We start from the raw sequence: 22112 nt of genomic DNA, 5'->3' as shown, positions 1-22112 counted from the left end.
TTTAAGGCTCTCCATGAGCTGACTCCTAACTATATTCAAAATAGGGTTCTTTAAAAAAATTTTAATTTATGGAATAAAACAAACATTTCCATAACATAGTATATTCAAAAGATGATTGAGCATGAAAATGCCAATCTTTTCTGTACAACCTGCTATTTCTTTCTTTTTTTTTTTTGCAAGGCAAATGGGGTTAAGTGGCTTGCCCAAGGCCATACAGCTAGGTAATTATTAAGTGTCTGAGACCAGATTTGAACACAGGTACTCCTGACTCCAAGGCCGGTGCTTTATTCACTACACCACCTAGCTGCCCCTATGTTATTTCTTTAAAATACATAATAGTCATTTTTTCTTCCAAAACTTGTGTGTGTATGTATATGTGTATCTATCTATCTATCTATCCATCTATATATCTATATCTATATCTATATATATATATGTATATAGTATATATATAGATAGATAGATATATTTATATAGAGATAGATAGATATATACATATATCTATAGATAAATGTGGGACTTTTACAGATAGCCTATGGACCCCCTCTTAGAATAATGTTTTTAAATATAAACTCAAAATCATAGAACTATGAAAAGAATCAATTATATTTTATCAAAAAAATTTTAAAAAGAGATTGCAAGGCTAGCTAGGTGGTGTGGTGGATAGAGCAGTGACCCTGGAGTCAGGAGGACCTGAGTTCAAGTAGACTGGATAACCCTGGGCAAGTCACTTAATCCTGATTTACACATACACACACACACACACACACACACACACACACACACACATACACACACACAAACACACAAAAACACATAGGACATTTAATGTAATCTGGCTAAGATGTCCTGTTTTTATAACTTTATTTCATATTACTTCCCTTCATATACTCTAAGTTCCAGTCAAATTGGATTACTAGCGTTTCCCCAAACTTAGCACTCCATGTTGTGAATTTATTTAAACCATCCACCATAGCTGAAATATATGCTCTTCTTCTGTGCCTTTAGGAAATCTTCTCTTCTTTTAGGGCTTATCTCAGGTGCCATCTGTTCCATGAAGCCTTTCCTGATTCGTCCAACTACTAGTACTTGTTTTCTCCTGAAATTATAGTACATTATATAGCTTTCTATGTATATCAAATAACAGAATGAGAGCTGGAAAACATATTGGAGGTCATTTTATCCAAACTTTTTATCTGCATATGAAAAAACTAAGAGTCAGAGATGAAATGCCTTGCCAGGTTCAAATTTAGGTTCTCTGCTTAAATCCCTCTGTTTCTCTTTCTCTCTTTGTGTCTCTCTGTCGATCTGTCTGTCTCTTTCTCTTACACACACACACACACACACACACACACACACACACACACACACACACACACAGACACACTGTTAGGTTCCCGTCCCTCCCTCTCTTCCCTTCCTCTTTTTTCTAGTAGAATGTAAATTTCTTAAGGGGAATGATGATGAATTTTGCGTTCTCTGTGCTTACATGTAGTAGGTGGTTAATAAATACCTGCTGAATTATTCTGTATCTTTAGAACTAGCAATAGAACCCTCTCCACTTTCCAGCTGCAGATATCAATCATGTTTTCCTAAATGGCATGCTGGGAGGCATACTGACCAAACAGCACACATTGCCCAGGAATATGTGTTTCCAAAATGTACTTACTGGATCCTAAGGTTATAACAAGCAAGAATGCATGCCCTCTCAAACTCTCAGAAGCATAGTCCTAGAGATCCCTTTTCATTTGTGGTTCAACAATCTTTCCAAGCTTGACTCTACACTAAGAACTTGACTTCTACTTTATCTTACCAGGAGTCTAGTTTGTAACTCATTTTCTTTTAAAAAAAATTTTTTTTTGTAACTCCTTTTCTTGACACCAAGTAAATCCATAGCCAATAAGTACTGTTCACTACCTTTCAGATCCTTGTCAGTTGCTGAAAGACAATTCCTTGAAGTCAGAAATCATATTTAGATTTGTATTTTCAGTGCTTAGCTCTTTTTATCTCTCTCTCTCTCTCATTTATAATCTATTTTCTATTATCTATTTACCTACTCTCTATTATCTAATCTATCTACCATATATATCTATCTACTTACCCACCTACCTACATATTCTCTCTCTCTCTCTCTCTCTCTCTCTCTCTCTCTCTCCTATCTAGCTGTCTATTTACCTGTGTATCTATTGACTATCTAATTGTCTGTCCAAGAGGCATGAATTCCTTGAAATAGCCTTCCTATAACTTCTAATCATCACAACATACACCAGGTCAGAGAAAGGAGAATGCTGATGATTATGTTTGCTTTTTGCAAGTTTAGCCGTAATCATCAGACTAGGAATAGAGCAAGCAAAGTCACTTTTCTAAATTATGTGGAGCCAGTCTCCATTCTGAAACACAGAAGTGCTTCTGACTGAGTTAGATTCCAGCCATTTTGAACATGCTTAATAAAAAGACACTTTCCCCCTGCAGTGCCTCCACACTCACTTGTTGCCCAGTAACCAGGAAGATCGAGCCTTCCTTTCCATGTACCACTTGTCGGTAAATGTGATCAAGAATTAAGAGTTCACTCCAGCAGTTCTGAAGCAGCTTCATTTGGTCATCAACCTGTAAAAGAAACAGATGAAATTTCACTATTTATACATAGACATATACATATATACATATATATATATATATATAGTTTTTGTGCCTAAGTCTCAGTTTTAAGGAAAGTGGGCTTGCTTGGGTGATTTAAGGATAATACTGCACAGCTCTTAACCAAGCAGATCATTGTTTTTTCAAAATAAAAAGAAACTGGGGCCACATATAAATACTTAAAGTATTTATGATCAATGAACTGCTAGGAAAAGGCAATCCATTAGAGTGGTAGGTAGAACATTAATAGAGCTATTAAGGTCTGCTCATGAAAGGTTTGAACATCTCAGATTGTGAAATAGTGAGTGATCCGCAGGCACCATTATAATAATCCTAAGTAGCCCATGTTTATGTTCCTGAAGGTTAATTTATTGAATGATCATTGAAAGAAGTAAATATTTTGTTCTAACAGGCAGCCAAATGGGGAGAATTTTTTTTTGATCCAGTGGAATCATCAGTGCAGGGAACTCTCAGTGTGGAAGATCCCTTCACCAATACATACTGACAGTTCTTCAGTAACTTTTAAATTTTAGTGATTTGCCTGAGGCACTAAGCAATTAAATGATTTGTCCATGATTACACAGCTAGTATATGTCAGAGGCAGACCTCAACCCAGGTCTTCCAGACTTTTGTCCTTTATATATTAATCTTGTTGACTAAGGATAGAATTTATATACAAGAAAATTAGAATTAGTATAGTACAGTTAGGAAGTTACTGGATTTGGACTCAGAGGTCCTAAATTCAAATCTCATTTGTCAAATTTAAATGGGATGATGTATGTAAAGCACTGTATAAATGTTACTAATTTTTTCCAGTTTTCACTCATTTCAAATGTTTCAATGCTAAATATATGTACCCACATCAGTAAAAGTTATTTTTAGGACTCTCTCTCTCTCTCTCTCTCTCTCTCTCTCTCTCTCTCTCTCTGTGTGTGTGTGTGTGTGTCTTTTTCTCTCTCTTTGTGTCTCTGTCAGTCTATCTCTCTCTCTGTGTCTTTGTGCGTGTCTCTTTCTTTCTCCCTCCAAACAGTCCAACCCTATCTTTCTTTCCCAACTAAAACCTTGGAGTCATCAAACTAAATTTAGATGAATAGACACCTCCTTTCCCCTCCCCCTTCTTCCAGGATCCCAATCTATAAGCTAATATATTATTAATAAGATCTAGCATTTAAAGAGTACTTTAGGTGGTGCAGTGGATAGAGCATCAACCCTGGAGTCAGGAGGACCTGAGTTCAAATGCTGTCTCAGATATTTGATACTTGATAGCTTATATCTTTAGGCAAGTCACTTTAACTCCATTGTTCCACAAAAAAATAAAAATAGTACCATAAGTGCAAAGTACTATAAAGTGCAAAGCACTTTACAAATATTATCTGATTTGAGATGTAGATGCTATTATTATTCTCATTTTACCGATGAGGAAACTAAGGCAGAGGTCACGTAATTTATCCAAGATCGCATAGCTAGCAAGTGTCTGAGGCAGGGTTCAAACTCATCTCTTCCTGATTCCAAGACCATGACTCTCTCCACTGTCCCTTTTAGCTAACACCAAGAAATAAATTCCCAGCATTTATGTTCTGAAAAAGTAAGATGTTGCCCCTCCATATCCCAAGGCAGAATTAATATTTCCCAAAGCACTGTTCATTTGAATGAAACATGTAAAAATTTAGAATTTTAGTTGGTGAAATTCTGGTTGCAGCTACTTAAGTAGAAAATTGTACTTAGTTTTAGGGTTCAGTTTTCATTGAGAGGACCTGGGTTCAAATTCAAATTACCTGGCTGGCCTTGGTTTCATCCTCTTTAAAATGAGGGATTAAGACTAGCCTTCCTTCTATTGATTATTTTCATTTAATTTATATCTAGCTGACTTTGAATATATTTGTTTGCATGTTGTCTTCTCCATTTGACTGTGAACTCCTTGAAGGCAGGGACTGTCTTTAGCTTCTTTTTAGTTCTCTAGTACCCAACACAGTAGGTGCTTAATAATTGCACATTAATGTCTATTAAGTGCACAGTAGGTGCTTAATAAACACTTATTGAATTAAATCAAAACAAATTGAGTTGAACCTCTAACGTCCCTTTCAGCTCTACATGTCTGAATGGAATATTATACTTCTTATTTTAAAACTCTGTGCTGGTATGAGTTCAAGGTACACCCCTAGAAGTTTGGGTGGCATCATGATCTTCCTTCCACATATAAATAGTCAAGCCTAGCATAAAACCTGAGTAAAATAAAAATGAAGATGTTTGGGGGTTGGGAAAGACCAGTTCTGGTAATGGTAATAATAATCTGGTAATAAGGAGGGTCCAGCAATTCCCAAGTCCATCTCAAGTCAGCAAATTACGAGTAGGTTAGTGAGGATATCATACGCCACCATACACCACCCTCTCTTTCAGTCTCATGTTGATACCCAAAGGATGTTATTGGCTCCCCAGAGCTGTACTTTGTAGTTACTCAGTGTTTCCTAGCACAAGATAACTGATTCTTGAGTGTGATCTCCAAAGCCTTATGTTGAACTACACCCAAGGTGAATCTTGAGGTGAAAGCCACACTTCTGACCACCTCAGTGTCATAACACATTGAGCATAATTCCAAGGAACAACTATCTCAAATGTGTATGTGTGGAGAGACATCCACATAAAGTGCATTGTGCTTTTCTGCAATTTAAAACATTACAATTCTACCAAATAGGAATATTACAACATTGGTATAGACATGTATCATCACCTTGAGTCATTATTTTATTTCTAACAAAAGAATTACATATTCTTTAATAGGTTATTCCTCATAACTTACTAGGTGAAGTAATTTACTTCTAATAAAAATGATAACTAGAATTTGTATAGCATTTTAAATTTTAAAAAGAACTTTATGAATCTTTTTTCATTTGATCTTCATAACATCCTTCAGAGAGGGGAGTACTATTGTAATTGCCATTTTATAGATGAGAAAACTGAAGCTCAGAAAAGGCAAGTGTCTTGGCAAGATCATACAACTAGTTAATGTCTGAGTCAGGATATGAACTCAGGTCATCCTGAATTTTCTATTCCCTGTGTCACATTATGTTCTCCAAGTTAGAGTTATGTTACTCCTTTATCTGAGGAGTTGAACATTTTTTATGAAGACTCACATTACTCTCATTTTACAGGTGAAAGAATTAAAGAAGGAAGGAAAAGCAAAATAAAAAAAACTTGTAGTGAATTAGGGAATGTTAAACTAAAAATTGTAAAGCTGCAGGTCTCCATCCAAATTTTTATGTGCTCTGTTTTCATAAAATAATTGTATAGGAAAACACCCTTTCAAACACAACCCCATCTAAAATTGTAAAATCAGAAATCTATCTTTATCATCCTTTGCACTTGCAAGAGAAAACCCCTTTAAGTGGATGTATTTATATCAGCATGAAGGGGGGAAAAAGGGAGAGGGGGCCAGGTTCTGCAAAACAACCACTTTCCTCCTAGCTCCTGTTTGTGTTTTCTTTCTTTAGCTATTACCATGGCAACTGAAGTCTAATATATCTGGACCACATGATTCAGCACTTCATCATCTAGTGTATCATGGGCTCTGGTCTTATCTTGATTCTGACCTCTCTTCCCAGATTGGAAGCTCTTTGAGACCTGGGCCTACGCCTTCGATTCTTTGTGTGTGTCTCACCAGATTGCACAGGGCTGGGTCCACAGTCAACAACTGGATTAATAATTATATTCTCCATTTATTTGTTTTGGACTGGCCTGTGATTTCATGGGTATAAAGAGCCTCTTTTGCCCATGTGGATCAGCAGTTACTAGGTGACTTTTAGTCTTAGAGTTGCCTGGGTTACTAAGAGGTAAATCAATGAATATTTATTAATCACCTAGTAAGTACTAATCACTGTGTAAAAAAGAAGTCAAAGAGCCCCTGCCCTCACAGATCTTACAGTCTAAGACTTGACCAGTTCACACTCTCAGAACATGTTGGAGATGTGATTTGACTCAGGTCTTGCTGATATTGAGACCAGTTCTCTTTCCCCCCGCAATGAGACCATCTCTCAGGTGACACTTTTATAGATCTTCACTTTATAAGATCTTGAATTACTAGCTAGTCATAGGAGATTTATCCATCCATCCTTCCTTCCTTCCTTCCTTCCTTCCTTCCTTCCTTCCTTCCTTCCTTCCTTCCTTCCTTCCTTCTTTCCTTTCTCCCTTCCTCCCTCCCTCCTCTTCCTCTCTTCTTTTTTTAAGGCTAATGGGGTTAAGCAACTTGCCCAGGGTCACACAACTAGTAAGTATCTGAGGCTGGAGGTTGAACTCAGTTCTTCCTGACTCCAGTGCTGGCACTCTATCCAGTGTGCCACCTAGCTGACTGTTGGAGTTTATTGAATGGGATGGATAGTGTAGACAGACCTGTGCCTTAAGAGGATTTTTTTGCATGAAAAAAGGAAAAAACATCACTTGTACATGAAATTCATAGCAGCTCTGTTTGTGGTGGCAAAGAATTATAGGTGAGCAAATTGTGATATATATATATTATATAATATATATATATATTTATATATATACACACACACACACATTATGGAACACAATTGTTCTATTAAAAACCAAGAGGTGTGGGGATTCAGAGAAGCCTGGAAGGATTTGCATGAACTGATGCTGAGTGAGATGAGCAGAACCAGAAAAACACTGTACACCCTAACAGCAACATGGGAGTGATGATCAATCTTAATGGACTTGATCATTTCATCAGTGCAACAATCAGGGACAATTTTAGGGTATCTGTGTTGGAGAATACCATCTGTATACAGAGAAAGAATTATAGAATTAAAAAAAACACCATTACCTTTAATTTTTTTAAAAAAGTTATCTTATGTAATTTTGCAATCTCTTATGTTTTATTTTTTCCTTAAGGATATAATTTCTCTCTTAAAACATTCTATTTTGATCAATGTTTAGCAAAGAAACAATGTAAAGACTATCAGACTGCCTTTTGTGGGGGGTGGGGGGGAGGGAAGCAAGATTAGGGGCAAAAGTTATAAAATTCAAGAAGATCTCTTTGATAGCTAAGTAGAGAATGAACTGGAATGAGAAGAAGCTTGTCAGGGTAACAAACCACTAGGCTATGACAATTGTTCAGGTGTGAGGTGATAAGGGCCAGCAACTGGGTGGTGGCAATGTTAAGAGGAGAGAAGGGGGCATATATGAGAAACATTAGAAAAGTAGAAATAATAGAATTTGAAAACTAATTGAATATAGCAGATATTTTCTTCAATAATGTGTTTTAATTATTTTGATTGATTATTTGATATTTTTGTAATAGCAAAATTGCCAATTTGCAATATCAAGGAAGTTAACAGCAATTTCATTGTGAACTCTGTTCATGTCTGAGAAGATAATATACTTTATGCATGTCTACCATAGCCATGAATAAGAGGAAAGGTTATATGGCAATTCTTCATTATCTCTAGATAAGAAGTTTGGTCATTCTCAAGATAATTTTCATTAAGAAAATGAGAAAAAAGGTGAATAATGTACCTATGTTGAATTGATTCTTGGAGTATAAACATTGCCAGTAAATCAACTTAAAGTATGTGTGGGGGTGTGGGGACAGCAGTGAGAATAGAGAATACTGAGGTGGGGTGGGGAGGTGGGGGGAGGTTGGGAAAATCATTTTAATCATGCATTGAAGACTCTCACACAGTTGGCCCACACCATCCTATATAACTCTGCATTATCAGCTATGATAAAGGAAGGCTTTATCTCAGAAATGCTGTTAGTGATCTGAGAAACTCTTTGTATTGATATGATAGCTGAGAGTCTCAAGTCATACAAGAGACAGATTGTTGTAGGGCACAACTTCCCACAACTCTAAATTGTTAATCATTATAAACTTTTGCTTTCTCAGAAGAACAGAGAATTTAGTAAACACCAAAATGAAGAAAAATGTGTATATCTTTCCTAGGCAGACTTCTTCTTTATCAATACCTCATTGTTCTCTTCTCACACCCCAGCTTTTAATAAATGCTTGAAATAACTGAGACTAGCAAAGTTGTTTTAAAATTGATCTACTTAGAATCATGGTTGTTCCTGGGATTTGAAGATTATACAGTTAGGTAAGCTGGGAATCATTGGCATTTTTCTAGGAGGATAGATCTGGAGTTTGCCATAAGGGGTCTTAGCTGGACCAAATTTCTTAGTTTACAATTGAGGAAATTTGAAGTTCATGGGGTTAAATGATTTCCTCACCATTACATCGAATCAGATTCAGAATTTAAATTCAGCTCCTTTGAATCTATTGTGATGCCATGCCTCTAATCTGAAGTTTTAAATTCTCCAGCCTTACAAAACTCAAGCTAGCACTTTATTTTGATGTATAGTGTGACTATGACTATGATTTTATATTAGGCACTAATTACCAAATCATTTTTGTCTTTTGTTAGTAGATACGATTTAAGAGGATATTTAATGACCAAACTGGAAATGTACTTTTGTAGTTAAGGTTGAATTGATTTCTGTAAAATTTGAATCATTTGAATGCTGAATAATCAAGTCCAGGATAGTAATAATATTAGCCATTTTTAAAAAAGGAATTAACTTCATTATCTTTTTAACATGTCTATGATCCCTTGTAAAATAAAAAACAGAACTAACTTTTTAAAAAAAAATGCATTGCACACCTACTATGTGGAAATCACTATGAACAGGAGTCATTTAATGACCTGAATCTATGACTGCTATTAAAAAGAGTTTGATGGTTATCTATAACCTCCACAATAAACTGCTACAAAGTCCATGAAAAATGATTTAACATTAGCAATGATTAAACCAGCTCCAAAAACAGTACTGTACTAGAGAATTAACAGTCAGTAAAACTTCCTGCTTGATTGATGCAATACACAAAAGATTTATAAATGACAAGTCCTCAACTGGGTCAAGATAAGCAGTGGAGATGCTGATGAACTTCATAATTGGGTTACTGTTATTTCATAATGCAATAAACTGTCTTTATCATGGGTCACTAGGGAAATAGGACACCTTAGCCTATTTCTCTTTTTTATTGAGCGAGTTTTAGGTGGGGAGTGCTCTGCAATGAACTCTTCCAATGGGGTAGGATGAGGAGGGGGATTGGAGGTGAAAATGGGACCTTTCTCCATTTTCACCATTGTGATTGAAGTCACGGCTTTACCAACTCAAATCCTGATTTTCCAGCTTTCTCTTTCTCCCATTTTCTCTTTTTCCATGCTAAATACAAAACCCCAATTTCCTTGAATATTTTTCCTTCATCTATATCCAAAATCTTCATCAAATCCTTCAAAACTATTCACTAATTGATTCTACCCTATCTCATGGATCTCCCTCCCCTCTCATTACTTTTTATTTATTTATTTATTTATTTGTTTGTTTATTTATTTTAGGTTTTTGCAAGGCAAATGGGATTAAGTGGCTTGCCCAAGGCCACACAGCTAGGTAATTATTAAGTGTCAGACCGGATTTGAACCCAGGTACTCCTGACTCCAAGGCTGGTGCTTTATCCACTAGGCCACCTAGCCGCCCCTCCCCTCTCATTACTAACAAGCATTTGATAAGCAGCTACTAGATGCCATATTAAGTCCTGAAGATAAAAAGAAAAACAAAAAGCCTGCCTGCTTCTCAAGAAACTCACAATCTAATGAGTGAGACAGTGAGAAAACAACTATGTCCAAACAAATTGCCTACAGCATAAATTGGAGATAATCAAGAGGAAAGGCACTAGTATTAAGATTAGGAAAGGTTTCTTATAGGAGATAGGACTCCAAGAAAAGAGAAACAAATTCCTGTATCTTGAAAATATCACTTCCCCCTTTTAGAATGTTTTTCCTGTTCATCTATGTCAATGATGACCACCATCCCCCTTTCCTAAGAAACTATCTTCAAATAGGTTTTTACTCTGTAGGTATTAAACAAATGCTTCTGAGAGAATGATTAACTAATGGGGTGATCTTGCATCAGATGCAATTTCCATGCCAAGGCATCATAGGTAGGGTCACATTTAAATGAAACTACACAGTTCATGAAGTCCCATTTTATGACAGGGACCCCAAAGACCAGAGAGTGAATCACTCAAGCACAAATACACAAGTTGTCTAAGTATGTATATTCACATATAGGTTATATATATATATATATATATGTATATATATATATATATATATATATATATGCAAACTATATATATATATGTATATATTAGTAATGCTCCACCTATTTTGTAGTCAGACTTTTGATAATCTTACTCCTCAATTATACATATATGCACACACAAATGTACACATCCATCTATAGATCACAGATACATAGATATATGTGTAGCTGCCCTAAACCCCCAGCTAAAATTCTACTTTCAACAGGAAGTTTTTCCTGATAATACTTAATTCTAGTGCCTTCTCTCTATTGTTTCCTATTTATTCTGTGTCTATTTTCTTTGTATAGTTTTTAATGTTGTTTCCCTCATTAGATTTTTTTTTTCAGAGACTTTCCTGAGGTCACATAGCTAATAAGTGTCTGAGGCTGAATTTGAACTCAGGTTCTACTCCAGAACCAATGCTCAATCCACTGTCACCTAGTTGCTCCATGAATGAATCAGAAGTTGGTATAAGAAAAGTCTTAGTAGTTGTCCTTCATATTCAAAAAGGACCATGTCATTATATATATGACATGACTTACACCTTATATTTATTAGAGATAGGGGAGTATTGTGCCTTTGAGACATTCTTCTCATTGCATTTTCCAAAAATCATTTCACCCCTTGGTTTGATTTGATACAGTTGGCATCATTTCTAGTCTGAACTACAACGATAACTGATCATCTTAGAACTTCTGACTCATTCTTGATTATTGGAGACATCTTGGCAAATGATTTTGCTCTGATCTGTCTTGTGCCAGTGCAAGAATTTTACCTCTAGTGGTACAATATGAATGTCCCCAGTCTTCCCTCTTTTTTTTTTAGGTTTTTGCAAGGCAAATGGGGTTAAGTGGTTTGCCCAAGTCCACACAGCTAGGTAATTATTAAGTGTCTGAGACCGGATTTGAACCCAGGTACTCCTGACTCCAGGGCCGGTGCTCTATCTACTGTACCACCTAGCCTCCCTGAGCTCCCTCTTTTTTTAAAAATTTTTTTATTTATTTAAGGCAATGGGTTAAGTGACTTGCCTATGGTCACACAACTAGGCAATTATTAAGTGTCTGAGGCCACCAGTCTTCCCTCTTAATCATGGCCCTAGTTCCAAAAACCAACAAAATAGAACCAGGGTCCTATTTGTTCAAAGCCGGCCTGAGACAATTAGATACCCCAGCTAGGAACAATGAGTATAAGAAAAGAGCTGTTGGACAGCACACTGCTCAATGGAGTTACTAGTATAAGGCTAAAGGTGCCTGTTTTTATTTAATAAATATTTATTAAGCATTACCTGCAACCATCCTTAAGTACATATCTGATGATGTAACCCCTCCCCCAACTCAATCAACCCCAGTTGCTTCTTATTGCCTCTAGGATCAACTATAAACTGTTTAACTTTTTTTTTTGTTTTTTGTTTTTTTTGTTTGCAAGGCAAATGGGGTTAAAGTGGCTTGCCCAAGGCCACACAGCTAGGTAATTATTAAGTGTCTGAGGCCGGATTTGAACTCAGATACTGCTGACTCCAGGGCCGGTGCTCTATCCACTGAACCACCTAGCCACCCCTGTTTATTTAACTTTGAAAGCATTCCCTTAGCCTTGTCCTAATTAGCCTCAGTGGATGTTACTCTCTCTGATTCTCTATCTACTCTCTCTGTGTCTGTCTCTCTCTTCTCTATTTCTCTCTGTTTCTCTCTGTTTCTCTCTGTTTCTCTCTCTCTCTCTCTCTCTCTCTCTCTCTCTCTCTCTCTCTCTCTCTCTCTCTCTCTCTCTCTCTCTGCTTCATCTAGCCAAACTAGCCTCTGTTTCTACCTATCTCCATGATTACATATTGCCTTTACACCCGACTGGGATGGATGGATATACTCTCTCTTCCTTAGAGAATTCCTTTCTTGTTTCAAGATGAATCTCAAAGAACAACTTCTATGTAAAGCCTTTTTTGATGCCCCCAGCTACTTTGTATTTGTACTTTTTATGTGGTTTAAAATGTATTTGTTTCCCCTAAAGAATGTCAGCTCCTTGTAGGTATTGTTTCATTCATTGTCTTGGTACCCCCATTTCCTTACATGGTGCTGGGCCCACATTAAGTACTTAATAAATAGTGATTGTTTAGACTTGTCCTTTTTTCTCATGCCTCGAACTAGAAGCAATGGGTGAAAGCTGTGAGAGGCAAATTAGAACTTGATGTTAGGAAAAAAAATTAAGAATTAATGTCATCTGAAAAAAAGATGGTATAGATAGGTGGCTCAGTAAACAGAGTTGAATCTAGAGTCAGGAAAATTTGAGTTCAAATCATACTTACTAGCTGTATGACTCTGGGCAAGTCATTTAACCTATGTTTGCCTTTAATCCCCTGAAGAAAGAAATGACAAACCACTCCTATATCATTACCAAAAAAAAAAAAAAATTCATGGATGGTCCATGGGATTGTAAAGAGTCAGGCCTGCCTGAACAACACCAACATGAGAAAACTGGAATGCCTTTGGATGTAGTGGATTTCCCTTTACTGTAGGTCTTCAGACAAAGTCTGCATGACCACTTCGAGATGTGTTTTGGTAGTGGTTGGATTTTTGAGAACAAGTTGGCTGTTAAGTTCCTTTCCTAACCTTGAAATTCTATCGTGTGTTTGTATGTTTGTGTGTGTGTGTGTGTGTGTGTGTGTGTGTGTGTGTGTGTGTGTGAATGAAATCACCACTTACAACTAGGAAACAGGAGGAGGACAGGAAATCAATGAAGAGAAAGTGAGAAGAAATGGAGAGCTAAAGGTGGAATCTGAGGGGAAGAGGGTCAGATGAGCCCTGGAAGGGTAGGAAAATAAAAGTTTGAGGTTCAAGAGAAAAGATTTATCTGTATTTCAGAGTATCTGTGTGGGTAGTGAGAAATACTGAAGATGAAAAAGTGAATGATTGAGTGAACAAGTTCTGGAAGTACAAAGGAGAGTCAAGGAGGATCAAGGACAGGAGAAGGGGGTCAGAAATGGGAGGATAGGGGATGACATTTGGTACTGGGTGGGAAGGAACAGGCATTTATTTTTACAAATATTACTTCATTTAATTCTTTTTTTGTGTGCTGTCAAACATGGTCATTTTTATTGATCACTCTTGTTAAACTGTTTTATTTGTTACAAAGGGAGTGATGGGATGGAGGAATTTTTTTTAAAATAACAATTGAATAAAAAAAACCCCACAAGACTTTAATGATTTTTTAAAAGCTAAAACAAAAAGATTATCCAAAAGATAATATGTAAAGTCCAAACCAAAAAAGGTCATATGCTAAGAGAAATTGGTCTCATCTCTGTTAATCATAGACTAAATGAGATGTTTCATAGTGAATTAAAAGATTAGTTATAAACATAATACAAAATCAGTACTAAATATGCATTATTCTGTCTTGTTTCAAGGATATCTATAGAAAGCTTAATATAAATGGAAGCTAAATCTTTCTAAGCTTGGGCAAATTTTAATTTTTTATTTTTTTTAAAGTAAGTTTTATTTTTATTAAAGATATTATTTGAGTTTTACAATTTTTCCCCATCTTACTTCCCTCTCCCCACCCCCACGGAAAGCAATCTGTCAGTCTTTACTTTGTTTCCATGTTGTACCTTGATCCAAATTGAGTGTGATGAGAGAGAAATCATATCCTTAAAGAAGAGACAAGAAGTCTAAGTAAGAGGTAACAAGATCAGACAATAAGATTTTTTTCCCCTAAATTAAAGGGAATAGTCCTTGAACTTTGTTCAAACTCCACATCTCTCATTTAATTCTTATAAGATAGGTGTGGGAGATAGGTACTTTTACTTATTTTACAAATGGGGAAACTGAGAACAGTTAGCAATTAAGTCACTTGCCCAGAGTTACACAGCTAGTAAGTATCTAAGGTCACATTTGAATTCAAGTCTTTTTCTCTTCAGGTCCAGTGCTCTATACACTTTATCACCTAGCTGCTAAAAAGGAATGAGAGATGAAAGAGGTCATAATGAATGACCTCAATCTATTTAGTAAATTAGAATATGAGGTTATTTGATGAGAGTGAGGATTTGAGGGAGGATTTGTAGTTAAAGGAGATAACAGAAAATGAGTGAACAAATGGAATGAACAAACCCTACTCTCACTTATCATAACAGAAGGTTCAATAGACCTTTTTTGTTCTTTTTCAGTAGTGTCTAACTCTTCTTGACTCTATTTGGAGTTTTTCTTGGCAAAGGCACTGGAGTGGTATGGCATTTTCTTCTTCAGCTCATTTTACAGAAAAGGAAACTGAGGCAGAGTCACTTGCCCAGGGTCACATAGCTAGTAAGTGTCTGAAGCCTAATTTAAACTCAGCGCTCTGTCTACTGTTCCATCTCACTGCCCCTTGATGTGTGGAAGGTACCTCTGCTATTGGAAATTGAATTCCCCAAGAATGAGTATTTATTCTATTTAAATCCATTTCCATGATTACAATGCCTCTTTTAACACTTCTGCTACTTTCTGCTAAGAATTAACTTCAAAGTAGAAAATTTACTATAGACATAGGTAACTATAGATGCCTTTATCTATGACTTCAAACCATAGTTAGAATTCTGTAGTTAGAATTCTGATCATCTGAATTGTCCAGCTCTAGGAATAACCAAGTAAGAGCAGGTTTTTCTTGGTGGTACAGAGCTATCACAAAGCCCATGTACCACCATACAGTGGTATGCCTTGAAGGAAGGCAGATTCTTAGACCAACAGGTGACTACTGATACCTAGCAAAAGAATTCTCAAAATTAAAGGAATTCTTTTGTTTCTTATTCTTTGGCTTTACAATCTGGCAATGTATAGAATCAAGACAAAATGTCTTGCCCTACCTCAGTTAAGTCTTGAGGGTATTACTGTTTAACAGCACAATATATCAGGGGTGGCTAAGTATTGCCATAGTGCACAATTTACCAGGTCTCCCTGAGTTCAAATCTAGCGGCAGACACTTACTAGTTATTGGACCCTGGTCAAGTCATTTAACCCTACTCACCTCATTTCATCTGTAAAATGAACTGGAGAAGGAAATGGCAAACCACTCCAGTATCTCTGCTGAGAAAAGCCAAATTGGATCTCAAAGAGTGTGAAATGACTCAACAAGAACAACAACAGAACAGGTGATGCTCTTAATAATGATCCTAAATTATCAAGAAAATGGTTAGAGTTATGGGATGGAATTCAGAGGTTCATATATTTGCAATATCTGTTTCTTATGAAACTACATGGTTTAACTAACCTAATATTTTATTTCTTGTGAGGAAGCAAATTTGCCTTTCTCAATAGAAACTTCAAAATATTGAGGATAGTGCCCAAAGAATGTTGGACTAGCATCGTGCTGGTTCACTGTTGTCCTTTGTTCTTGAAGAGGAACAAAAGGACATCACCACTTTAGAGTCAAATTTACACAATATGAAACTGAGGCTGATCAGATCAATGTGAATTTGCAATGCTCTACTATAGGTTGGGCACAAATAGCCCATGTGAGCATTTGAGGCAGATTATCTAAATTTGTGTATTTCACATTTCTTTTGAGCTACTTCAGTTTTGCTGGGTGAGATATTTTGGGGAATACCAGACAGGAAGTGACAGGGTCTCTATAATTTATTAGTACATTTAGCATTTATTAGTGCCCATAATAAAAGGCCTAAATGATTTAATTCAATAAAGATCACTGAGCTAGACTCAAGAAGAAAATACAGTTTAGCTAACATGATATATTTGCCCTAAAGAACATATGAACTTTGATTTCTCCTGGGCATCTCAAACTCAACATAACCAAAAGATAACCCATTGACCTAGCACCCAAATAAACACCTTTTTCTTACTTCCCTATCCATGACAAGGGTAGGCATCACCATCCTTCCAGTGACCTAGATTTGTAATCTCAGTTATCTTCAATTCCTCCCTTCTCAATTCACATATCTAATGAGTTGCCAAGTTTTGCTACTTCCCACTTTATGTGGCCACCATCTTAGCTTAGGCCCTCATCACTTTTCACCTGCCCTATTGCTATAGCCTCCTAGTCAGCATTCCTCTCTTAAGCATCTCCTCTCCATCCTCCATCCCATTGCCAGAGATATTTCTAATGCTCAGCTCTAAACATTTCCCTCCTTTCCCTTTACATCTTGAATGGTTCCCTATGGCCTCTAAGACTGTTTAAAACCCTTCACATCCTAATTCTGACCTACATTTCCAGGCTCATTACACATTGCTCCTCTTCTCGTTTGATCTTGCTGTTTTTCACATTTAACATTCTACTTTTTATTTCTGCATCTTTTCACATTCTTAAAGAAAGGAGAGGACATTCTTGGGTCAAGAGGAATACATCTTTCCCCAAATTCAGGAAGCTGCATAGTAAGAATGCAGTTGCCTCTGGTTGCCAGATAATTTCCCTCTCTTCTTTCCCTCCCCATCCTACCCTGAGCATACATGATGCCTATGGAGAAGAAGGTCATCTCTTATGGTGGAAAGATACATTATTATTACCTAATTTCACTTGATGCTAAGAAACATGATGCTTTCCAAAACGAGTAGAATAGACTAATTTTGCTTCTCTGCTCATCACAGAGAATTAAAAATTCTTCTAAAGTAATCTAGATGGTAAGTTTGGAGAATCACAAAATATGAGAACAGGAGAAGACATTGGTAGTCATCTAGGGGAGACAAGACAAAATCCAAGCTTCACAAATCCATTTTGTGGATTTCTTGTTTTCCTGGAGTGCTTTATTTTTATGGTAAAAGTGACTACTTTGCAGGGATGTGGCAAAGATCAAAGGAGAATTTTGAAAATTTTAAGTTTAATTTCAATATTAGTTATTACATTTTTATATGAATATATAAAATAGTAGGCAGCATAGGTTAATAGATTTCAATTCTAGCAAACTCTAGGAGGTGACCTTGAGTTAACATTTGAAACATAATGAAAGATCTTTTCTTAGAACCAACCACCAAGCATTTTATTGAGTGCCTGTTATATGTAATTACAGAAGAACTATGAAAGAAAGATTTTAAAATCATCAATAATCACAATGATGTGGTTACTGATTAGAGCATTAGAGCATTAGATTAGAGCATTAGAGATATCCTGAAAAATGACATCAAATGAGCTTTAGGAAGCTTTCCTAACATTAAGATCAGGGGAAGTGATGGAATTCCAGCTCAACTAAAAGTTGATGTTGTTAAAGTGCTTCATTCAATATGCCAACAAATTTGGAATACTCAACGGTGGCCACTGGATTGAAAAAGATCAGTTTATGTCCCAATTCTAAGGAAGGGCGAAGCCCAAAAACATTCAAATCACTGAGCAATTGTGCTCATATCACACAACAGCAAGGTTAAGCTTCAGCAATATGCGAGCCAAGGATTACCAGAAGAACAGACTGGTTTTAAAAAAGAAGCAGAGGAACTAGGGACCAAATTGTCAATATTATCTGGATTATGGAGGAAAGCAAAGGAGGTCCAGGAGAACATGCACTTCTGCTTCATTGATTACAATAATGCCTTTAAATGTGGTTCAGAACAAAATACGGCAATTTCTCACAGAGATAGGAGTGCCAGATCATTTTACTTCTTCCCTGTGTAGTCAAGAAGTAACCATTAGAATTGAACATGGAACAACTGATTGCTTAAAGATCAAAAAAGCAGTACAAAAGGCTTGTATATTATCACCTTATTTACTTAATGTATAAGCAGAGTTAATATGCAAAATGCCAGGCTGAATGAATCAATAGCTTAAATTAAGTTTACTTGGGACAATAGCAACAGTTTCAGATTTGCAGACTATACTATTCTAGTGGCAGAAAGTTATGAGTCAACTTCTTGATGAAGATGAAAGAGAAGAGTGTAAACTCTTACTTGAAGCTTAACATAACACCCCTTCCCCCCAAAAAGAAAAAAAAAACTAAGATCATGGAAAATTATCCCATCACTTACTGGCAAATAGAGAGAGAGAGAGAAAATGGAAACCATGTTTGACTTTATATTCTTGGGCTCAAAAGTCATTGCAGATGGTTACTGTAACAATGAAATAAAAGTCACTTGTTCATTGGAAGGAAAACTATGTCAAATCTGGACAGAATATCAAAAAGCAGAGATACTATCTTGCTGACAAAGGTCCATTTAGTTAAAGCTATGGTTTTTCCAGAAGTAATGTATGACTCAAAGAGTTGGATTATAAGAAAAGTTGAACATTGTAAAATCAATGCTTTTGAATTGTGGTGCTGGAGAAGACATTGAGAGTCCCTACATCAACAAGGAGATCAAATCATTCAGTACCGAAAGAAATTAATTCAGACTATTCATTGGAAGGTCAAATACTGAAGCTGAAGCTTAAATATATCATTCACATAATGGAAAGATAGAGTTCACTGGAAAAGACCCTGATGTTGAAAAAGATTAAATGCAAAAGGAGAAGGAAAAGCAGAGAATGAGATGGACTGTGCCATGGTAGCAATGAACATAAATTGGAATGATTTTGGGAGAAAATGGAGGACAGAAGAAACTGATGTGCTGAGGTCCTTGGGGTCATGAAGAGTTGGACATTACTGGATGACTGAACAACACTATGTATAATAGCAATTACTAATACAGCACTAACTGTATTAGTTCTTTCAAGAGATGCAATGATATTTAAGATAATCTTTTCCTTCATTTGGATATGTATATGCATAAAAGATAACTTAATAATGCAAGATATCATATAATAAATACCAAAGAGCAAGGAAGACATCAGACCATGAAAAAGGCTGCTGAAATGAAAGAGATGTAACATTTTAAGATATTTTTCCAGTACTCCCTCTTACTGGTATTGTTTCATTTTACACTACTTCCTATTTCCTGCACTCTAATTTAGAAATCTCCTATGTATAATTAAAGCCAGGCTCTCACCTTTCTGACCAGGCAGATGTTAAATAAGCAACAAAGATAAAACACTCAAGTATGATGTGTTTTCTTTTGAGTCACTTGGAATGTCAGAAATGGGGCCTGGAGATGTAATTATTATGTGAATTGGTAACAGGATAATGGAGTTAGAATTCACACTCTTTAGGCAGAGACTTAATGGCAACTGTGCCATCAGCCACCTAAGTCTGCTCTTTGTACAAAAGATCATTTTCTTGGACATCAGTAATCAAAACAAACATTAAGGCATATTTTGACTATCTTTTACCTTGTGAAATGAACTTAACTGATTGAAGTCCTAAGAGTGGTAGGATGAAGGGGGAGAAATATAAGATATAATATAGGGGAAGATTCTACAGGTTATATTCAGGGTTTTCCTTGAGGACTGAATGTAAATTCTTCCTTTATAGTTCTGAGCCAGAAGAAGAAATTTTCAGGGACTAAAACGTCCTTGATCTACGTTGGCTGATTGCTCCTTAGGCATTAAGCCAAAGAGGGGAGGAAAGAAGTCAAGTAGCCTAAATATTATTCACCAAAAATACAACAGAAATTAGGGACAGAGGTAAAGAAGAGGTCCCTAGGGTCTTTTCAATGATGGGAATTCTCCCAACACAATGGCTCCTGGGAGATTTCCTTAATAGAATTTTTCACTGATGTGGAGTTGACAGACTCTTCTTACCCACAAGTTAAATTAGCTCATAAAGGCACAAAGTTATCTGTTCTCTTGGCCTGTTGCCTTAGAGAATCTAGATATTCATTCCCAGGATTTGACATAGGCTCTCTCCTCCCCACCCCCAAAGTGAGAAACTAGGTAATTCTAGGAATCAAAACTCTGGGACCCAAAGCAGGACATATAAAGTTCAGCCAAGTAATTTTTCTCCTGCACTACAAATTCCATGACATCACAGACCAAGTCTCTGTATAAGAACTTCAGTCCACAAGCAAGAACATTTTACACTGAATTTGGAATACTTGGTGCAAATAGTCATTGAAAAAGGCATTCACCCTGAGGTGTAAGCATGAGGCTTTCTCTTTCTCATCTCTGCTTTTCTCAGACAAGTTCTGAGAATGTTAAAGGAAACTATGTGTCTAAAGATCATGGAATATCATAGTCTCTGAGAATTAGAGTTGCAGGTCATCCAAAGACCAAAGGCTCTTGATGAGTATAAGTAGGCTGCTATATATTAGTAGTTAGGGATGGAGTTTGCAAGTAGTTAGTAAGCAGAAGTAGGGAAATAATTTATATTCTGTTCTCTCTTATATGAAAGGGAAAAATTGAAGACTTCAGATCTCTGATTAATGTGATATCTAATTGTGACCACAGCAATGATAGTGAGCAATACCTTCTATCTCTTGGGATGAGGTAGTAGGCTACAAGTGTGGAGTAAGGCACAGATAATGTGTGGACTTGTTTTTTTTGACCGTACTCATTTATTATCAGAGAATATTCTTCTATAGAGGCATGGAGGAGTCATTGGAATGTGTATACCCAGAAAAAAATTGAAAAGAGAACTTTATTAAAACATACTTTTAAAAAGAAATGTGTAGGCAAAGCACATAAAGACTATCCTCAGAGAGAGAAGCATTGACTGGAAAAGGAAGTGAGTAAATCATGAGAATGAGAGTGAGGGACAACTGACTGAAAGTTCATGAGCTCCAATGGTATCTGTGGCATTTTGAGATTTAGGAGAAGGCCTCCAGCATGTTGAAAGATCTCTCTGAGGAGGATTTATAAAAGAGAGATAGAAAGTGGGAGAAAGGAGGAAAGAGAGAAGAGGGGAGGGAGGGAGGGAGGGAGGGAGAGAGAGAGAGAGAGAGAGAGAGAGAGAGAGAGAGAGAGAGAGAGAGAGAGAGAGAGAGAGAGAGAGAGAAGAGAGATATGAATAGGCTGGGAATCTACATTCATTATCTGGATATGTGGTATTCTAGAGATATAGAGATGGTGAAGCAAAAGTAAAATAGGTGAGATAGTTAATATATATCTCCTAGATTATAAACTCTCTCCTTTAATTGAGTGAGGAGAGATATGGAGAAAAGGAAGAATGAATCTTTCTGCATAACTAGAAGCAGATTAAAGAAAAAAACTAGTGAAAGAGATTGTCCTGTAGAAGACTGGACTCATATTTTAAGCAGAGAAAAAATCGATTAATGAGCATTTATTAAAAACCTATTCTATGCCAGCTATTATACTAAGTTGTAAAGAAAACAATGAAACAATCTTTGAAATTAAGGAATTTATATTCTATTAGAGGAAACAACATGTACACATTTAAATTTAAAGTAATACCTATAAAATAATTAATCAGCAAAGCATTTATTAAGTGTTTTCTTTATATTCCAGGCACTGTACTAAGCCTTGGTATAGAAGTAAAAAGAAAAATAGCTCCTGCCTTTTTGTTTTTACACATATATAGGTAAATACAAATGATAAATAAAATACAAAATGATAATGA

At 36.2% G+C, this 22112-nt stretch overlaps 1 protein-coding gene across 8 annotated transcripts in view; it reads right to left on the bottom strand.

Annotated features, from left to right (window-relative positions):
- The window catches only part of NR5A2 (nuclear receptor subfamily 5 group A member 2), a 174463-nt gene that overhangs the window by 82316 nt on the left and 70035 nt on the right, over positions 1-22112 (bottom strand). For all 8 annotated transcript variants that reach the window (XM_074222300.1, XM_074222302.1, XM_074222301.1 and 5 more), the window contains one exon: positions 2488-2607. In XM_074222300.1, coding sequence (XP_074078401.1) covers positions 2488-2607 — 120 coding nt within the window. The remainder of the gene's footprint in view (positions 1-2487; positions 2608-22112) is intronic.

The sequence above is a fragment of the Macrotis lagotis genome, chromosome 2 (genome assembly GCF_037893015.1).
Source record: "Macrotis lagotis isolate mMagLag1 chromosome 2, bilby.v1.9.chrom.fasta, whole genome shotgun sequence".
Lineage (NCBI taxonomy): Eukaryota > Metazoa > Chordata > Mammalia > Peramelemorphia > Peramelidae > Macrotis > Macrotis lagotis.
Note: the sequence above shows the minus strand (reverse complement) of the source record. Positions and strands in the feature narration are given on the sequence as shown.